This window comes from Convolutriloba macropyga, chromosome 10 (genome assembly GCF_964194025.1).
Source record: "Convolutriloba macropyga chromosome 10, txConMacr16.3, whole genome shotgun sequence".
Classification (NCBI taxonomy): Eukaryota; Metazoa; Xenacoelomorpha; order Acoela; family Convolutidae; genus Convolutriloba; species Convolutriloba macropyga.
This window is the reverse complement of record NC_134477.1, coordinates 43,717,061-43,724,310: the sequence shown is the minus strand read 5'-3', so window position 1 is coordinate 43,724,310 and position 7,250 is coordinate 43,717,061. Positions and strand designations below refer to the sequence as shown.

The 7,250-nt window shown below is 36.1% G+C and overlaps 1 protein-coding gene across 1 annotated transcript in view; it reads left to right on the top strand.

Moving 5' to 3' along the window:
- Positions 1-6,025: 6,025 nt before the first annotated feature.
- The window catches only part of LOC142348147 (uncharacterized), a 41,267-nt gene continuing 40,042 nt past the window's right edge, over positions 6,026-7,250 (top strand). The window contains exons 1-2 of the mRNA XM_075399356.1: positions 6,026-6,229; positions 6,970-7,129. Of these exons, the coding sequence (XP_075255471.1) occupies positions 6,096-6,229; positions 6,970-7,129 (294 nt within the window). The 5' untranslated portion in view covers positions 6,026-6,095. The remainder of the gene's footprint in view (positions 6,230-6,969; positions 7,130-7,250) is intronic.

Sequence of the window (7,250 nt, the reverse complement as noted above, 5' to 3'; positions counted from 1 at the left end):
TAATGTGTTTGCTTGCGTTTCAGTAAAAGCGTTACATAATTTCTGACAATGAATTATGCATTTATTTTGATTGTTTATGATTTGGTGATGTGTTTCACAAAAGAACCCTTCGAGTGTAGAATTGTGAGGAAATTTCTTGAATTAAAATCTACGCCTTTAGTTGAATTTTATTGTCATTCATCACTCAGTGTCAAAATTTTTTTGATAGGCAAAGACGCGCCATGTTGTCTTCTACCTCATTTGTCTTTGTGTCTGAAACGTTGACGCGAAAGTAGGATTAATGATTTAAGAGTATAATTTATAAATTAACACATCAGTGCTTATTGCTTGGTGTGGCCAAAATTTTGATGAGCCGTTACATTCATATTTCAATATCAAAGTGTATATTGAATTTGGGTATGCCCGACTTGCAAAGTGGGTGTATTACAGAGTTTGAGTAGGATTAATTTAATTCTCTGGATAAATTTTGTTTTTCAAAATGAGGGAATATATGCGAGGCGGGCTTGTTCGTTTTCAGTCAAGATTTTCATCGTTGAACAAATCGTAGCGAACAAAAAATAGAAACATCACCCTGTAGCCCTTAAAGGCTACTTTTGATTTTTAATGAAAAACTGCAAATTTTATTGCAATTTTTTTTTAAAATTTGAAAGTAAAACGAAAAGGGAAAAGTAATTGTGTTTGTGCTTGATTGTGTGTGCTTGTTTGTGTGTGTTGGTGTTTGTGTGTGTGTGTGTGCGTGTTTGTTTTTTTGATGTCAAACGCAGAGCAATTATATAAGCCCTGTTTGTCTTTTATGCGATTTTTCGCTCGACCAATTTTTCGTCGGACCTATCCGACTTTTTGTGCTCAAGAAACGGTTAAACAGGTAGCGCCCGCCCAGAGGAATTAAGTTCTCTCAGAGTCTTTCAGCTCACTAGTCTCCAAATATGCGATTCACAGAAACTGTGTCGTAGAATTATACTAATGGTGTGAAGGGCGGTTCTTAGAGGTTGACCCCAACAACCCGCCATCAGCTCGCCTTCACTTCATTCTCCCCCATACGCACCCCTACTCTTCGTTCAGGCCGTAAGTTCCCCGTGCAGCCAAATTTCCGCATCTTTGCCTCGCCGACTGACCCCTCCCTCCCCCCCCCAGTGCACCTACGCCCTCCGCCTGCTGCGCGCACCTCACGCCCCTTCAATTAGGCGAAAGCTAGCTTCTTTAAACCATGGCTTGCTACTGGCAAGCCAACCGCTCGCCGGTTGTTTGAGAGCAATTCGCCCGACGTTAGTTGGTTATATTTGCGTGTTTGTGCTTGTACATGCCTGGATATGCTCGTTTGTGTGTGCGTGCGCGCGTGTGTTTTTTGTTCGTGTGTGTGTTGTGTTTTTTATTTGTTTTTTTTTTAATTTTTGTTTTTATGTTTTTGTTTTTTTTTTGTGCTTGTGTATATGTTAGTGTTTGTGCGAATGTCTGTGTGAATTTTAGTTTGTTTTTGTTTGTTTTTTGTGTGTTTGTGTTTGTGCATGTTTGTGTGTATTTGTGTTTATTTGTCTGCATTCGTGTGGTTGTGCGTAATATTGTGTTTGTTTTTCTGTTTGTGCCTGTGTGTGTGCGTGTTTGTGTGTTAGTGTTTTTTTATCTGTTTGTGTTTGTGTGCTGTGTTTATGCTTATATGTGAGTGATTTTGTGTTTATGTTTTGTGTGTGTGTGTTGGTTTTTATGTGTATGTTTCTGTATGATCTTTTGTTTGTGTTTTTTGTGCTTGTTTGTGTGTGTGTTGTGTCGGTGCGTATGTGTTTTTGTGTGTGTGTGTGTGTGTGTGTGTGTGTTTGTTTGTTTGTTTGTTTGTTTTTGTGCTTGTTTATGTCTGTTTGTGTGTATGTATGTGTTTTTGTCTGTAGTTGTGTTTGTGCGTATTAGTTTGTGCTTGTTTCGGGTTTTGTGCCTGTTTGTTTGCTAGATTGTTGGTGTTAGTGTTTGCTTGTGTGTTCTATTGTGTTTGCATGTGTGTGTGAGCGTCCTTGTGTGTGCTTTCTTGTTCTTGCGTGTGTTTGGGTGTGCGTGTGTTTGTTTGTGATTGTGTGTGTGTGTGTGTTTGTGCTTTTGTGTATCTGTTTGTGTGTCTCTTGTGTTTGTGTGTGTGTGCGTGCTTGCGTGCGTGCGTGTGTGTGTGTGTGTGTGTGTGTGTGTGTGTGTGTGTGTGTGTGTGTGTGTATTTGTGTGTGTGCATGTGTGCGTGCGTGCGTGGGGGGGCTATTAAATAAGTTTTGTGATAAATTTGTTGATAACATTTTATTGAAAAAAGTGTTTTGGATTATAGACATTAAAAACTAGTAGAAACTTCTTTGTTATGAATAACAAAAAATTGGAAAGACGAAGAAAAACAGAAGTGACCTTTTTTCATAGGGCATTCTCTCCCTCTTAATTACTTATCTAAGTTGTCATGTTTTTTTCGTAGTTCAACGGGATTCCGATACAACCAAAGCATGTAATGAAACGTGAAAACCGAAAAACCGTAAAAATTTGTAATAGGAATTTTTTTTGTTTGTTACTTTTCTTTCAAACTGTTAAAGAAATTTTCAAAATATAGTTGCTTGCTGTTGTTTTTATGCTTGGTCCCGGAAACGCAATCCAACTGAACAACTTTAAAACTCCCGGTGGTCAAGAAAATTTTAGGACGCAATTGTTCGGAGTACTAGAAAGATAAAACAGAATTGAAATAATACATTCGTCTTTTGCTGGTTTCTATGTGTTCCTCAACTATTTTGTATGAAAATTAGGGTCCCAATTTTGTAGACTGTTTAATTGTAGCTGAATGCTTGATTTTTTTTTAATTTATAGGAACTAAGATATGTTTTGCCATTTATTGCGTGCACTTACATTAAACCCACATCCCCTAGATCATTTGAGAATTGAGTTAATTGATTGTTCACAGAGTTGAACAAATGTCTGACCAGAACAACAAAAATTATATACTTTAGAGAAAACCTGAAAACTGCTTGTTTCTGCCGGAAAAAAAAATAACCCAAATCAGGAATTTTTTTAGGAAAAACTAGAAAATCATTCTCGTAGATACCTGCTCAAATTGAAGCTATACATTGAGATGCTATGTCCTATTTTTAGGGGGTTGAGCTAGACACGCTGAATTGTTTCCTGAGGAGGCATTCGAAAGCATAAAACCATGATGATGGTGAACCACTGGAGTAAGGAACGAAAAATATTTTTCTTTTCCTATTTTGTTACTTAAGAGACTTCAATTCACTTGAATGCTTGCGCTTTACACTTGGTATCGCGGTGAATTTGAGCTCTTATCCAGTTGATCGAAGCTTCTTTAAGATTTCTGTCATTGTTTTCATTTCAAATAATAAAAGTATTTGTAGTATTTTTTTTAATATTACAGCAAATTTTTTCCAAAATCATGTACTTCAGGTAATTGAAGGAAGGCTCCATTTGACTACTATTTGATTTGATCAGGTGTGGGAATTTTTCAAAAACATCAGAATTAATTATTGGAGAAGAAAACGAAAGAGTTTTTAATACAGCTCCGTTCCTTTCAACTTATGTTTCATTGATTTTTAAACGTTGTTTCGTATTTTACCTTATAACAAAATCCACCAGTGTGAGTTATTTGATATTTAGAACGCCAGTTGTTCGTTTAGAAAAATATAAAAGTAATTTTAAAGTTACTTCACTTTTTCTTTGATTTGTAGCGTAATCATTGAAGAGAGAGAACTCCGTGTTTGGTTTTTTTTAACTTTTCAAGAAATAAAAGCTGTGCGAATATAGAACACGTTAATTGAAAATGACTTGAAATCAACTTCTGGCCAAAAGACAAAAACGTGACATTATATTTGCCTCTAGTTTTTTATTTCTTTTATTTGTTCAGAAAAACTGGTGCTCTTTTTGAACATTATTCTTTTTTTTATATTTCGAAGTTATGGACAACGCAATTGGATGTTCATCTGGTAAGATTATAGGAACATGAGAGTTCTGAATTAATATTTTTTCAAAAAAATTACCCTACTGAAAAATGCTTGATTTTTAGCTTCAAAAATTTATAGTCAACAAAGCTTGGCGTCTCAGAACAAGTTTATGACCATTGGAACATTCTGTGCTATGCACAGTTACGTGCGAGCCGTCTTAATGTTTTTGGCAGGTGATGTGATGTGTCATTTATGGATACCCATGCCGTAGTATTTCATCTTTGATAAGTGTTAATTTCAGAATTCTGACTCTGAAACTTGTTGATTTTTAATAGAATTAGTTGTTAAATGTCTCTTTGAATTTGATGATGGTGAACCACTGGAGTAAGGAACGAAAAATATTTTTCTTTTCCTATTTTGTTACTTAAGAGACTTCAATTCACTTGAATGCTTGCGCTTTACACTTGGTATCGCGGTGAATTTGAGCTCTTATCCAGTTGATCGAAGCTTCTTTAAGATTTCTGTCATTGTTTTCATTTCAAATAATAAAAGTATTTGTAGTATTTTTTTTAATATTACAGCAAATTTTTTCCAAAATCATGTACTTCAGGTAATTGAAGGAAGGCTCCATTTGACTACTATTTGATTTGATCAGGTGTGGGAATTTTTCAAAAACATCAGAATTAATTATTGGAGAAGAAAACGAAAGAGTTTTTAATACAGCTCCGTTCCTTTCAACTTATGTTTCATTGATTTTTAAACGTTGTTTCGTATTTTACCTTATAACAAAATCCACCAGTGTGAGTTATTTGATATTTAGAACGCCAGTTGTTCGTTTAGAAAAATATAAAAGTAATTTTAAAGTTATTCACTTTTTCTTCGATTTGTAGCGTAATCATTGAAGAGAGAGAACTCCGTGTTTGGTTTTTTTAACTTTTCAAGAAATAAAAGCTGTGCGAATATAGAGCACGTTAATTGAAAATGACTTGAAATCAACTTCTGGCCAAAAGACAAAAACGTGACATTATATTTGCCTCTAGTTTTTTATTTCTTTTATTTGTTCAGAAAAACTGGTGCTCTTTTTGAACATTATTCTATTTTTTATATTTCGAAGTTATGGACAACGCAATTGGATGTTCATCTGTTAAGATTATAGGAACATGAGAGTTCTGAATTACTATTTTTTCAAAAAAAAATTACCCTACCGAAAAATGCTTGAATTTTAGCTTCAAAAATTTATAGTCAACAAAGCTTGGCGTCTCAGAACAAGTTTATGACCATTGGAACATTCTGTGCTATGCACAGTTACGTGCGAGCCGTCTTAATGTTTTTGGCAGGTGATGTGATGTGTCATTTATGGATACCCATGCCGTAGTATTTCATCTTTGATAAGTGTTAATTTCAGAATTCTGACTCTGAAACTTGTTGATTTTTAATAGAATTAGTTGTTAAATGTCTCTTTGAATTGACTTGAAAAGTTTAAATTGTTCAAAGATTCAAAATTTAATTTTCCTGCCTTGAGTCACCTGATTGCATTCAAAAGCAAAAAAACGACCTGACGAAGATGAAGACTTAATCAACAAAGATCATTTTTCTCACTGATAATAACAACTTGACACTAACCCAACGCAGCGGGTCTCCAAAACTTTACTGACTCTCAACCATCCAACTCACAAAACGATAGCAAAAGCCTGTTATCGTTGCCGTGTCAGATTTATGACCTATTAAACTGAATACTCTAAATTGTAAACTATTCCAAAATGATTCAATAGGTTCTGATTATACCAAAAAAAGACGCTGACTGGTTTTCATTCAAACGACAGAGCTTTTGAGTTGAAATATTTCGTTCGAACTTTTTTAATGTAAAACTTTTTTTGAAGACCTTTTTTATTTGCGATGGTGGAAATAGCGTTTTAACTAACTAATCAAAAAGTGACTTGAAGGTAACTCACAATGAACTACCGTTTCTAACTTTTATTGAATTATTCAAAAATGCGGCGGGCTTGATCGCCAATTAAACAAATTCTTTGTATTTTTGTGAAAACTGAAAGAATTGATTTATTAAATTACAACAGGGGAAATTGGATCCCGTTTTTCCCAGGATTATTACTGTTTTGATTTTGTGCATGTAATCTTTACATTTTAAAGATTATCATGAGTTGATTTGTTCCGGAGACATCTTCAAGGAAAATGGAGGGCCAAGCGGGAGCATCTGCTGAGACATCACTCAATGACAGAGGCTCAGATTGTTCCTTTGGCGCTGGTGCGAGTGGCGTAGATCCAAACCCCTCTTCCCCACCAAATCAGAATCAAATGGTTATGAGGTGTGTGAATACGAATTTGTTACCCCCTGCATGTGCCAATGCATAAAAAAATGGGTATTACCCATTTGCCCTTCCAGACAAAAGTTCGTAAAAAATGTTTGTGGTCTACGCCTAGTGTTTCACCGTGGCCAAACTGTGCGTTAATTAACTCTGAAATTTGTGGTACAGAGCAGCGAACTTGCTTGTCCAAATTGAACCAAAATAAACTGGAGACTTCAACTCATTCTCTTCTTATCCTTTCGTTTAGTTGTCCTTTAGTGAACGTCTACGCGGTCTTTGTTGCGGATGGTTTTCGGCAGACAATCTTCTTCGTTCCCGTTTTGCAAAATTTACGTGCGATTAAGTTGTATGATTCGTTTTTTAAGTTGCAAAACAAACAAGATAAGCAGCTGAAGCTCGAGGGCATCAAGTTGATGTGTTAAGAAGGCTTAAGGATAAGGGAGCCTAATTGAAATGGGTACGAGATCTGCAGCGCAGCTGGGGGCTGGGATCCTACCTTCGGAGACTAGTAAAATTCCCGAGGGCTCCAAGAGTTTTAGTAGGCTTGAAGTATACGAGCCTACCCCCAGTTGCGTTGCACCCCTGGTACCCATTGCAACTAGCCTCTTTAGTCCTAAGCTAGCTATAACCAAAGCCAACCGCTTGTCGGTAGTTCGAGATAATTTTTATCTTCTTGTGTTCTTTTATCTTTTTCGAAGGTGTTGCCTATTTGCAAGCTCTGAATGAGATTTTTGTCTTAGGCAGCTGTTGCCGTCTCCCTTCTGTGGCGCCAGATGTCAGAAGTGCAACTCTCAGGGGAAGGTGGGACTGAACAAGGAGAGCAGACTGCCCTACCTCACAAAGGTGTTCTACATTTTGCCCAATTGCGGACATAGTGTCTGCGACAGCTGCAGAAAGAAGGTATACAAATTGGGCTTCTCTTGTTTTTTTTACAATTCAAAGAATTTGAGTTGTATTTGTGTGGTCTTTTTACTTCTCGAAGAAGAGTACTGGTGGAGCGTCTTTTTTTTGATCGATAATT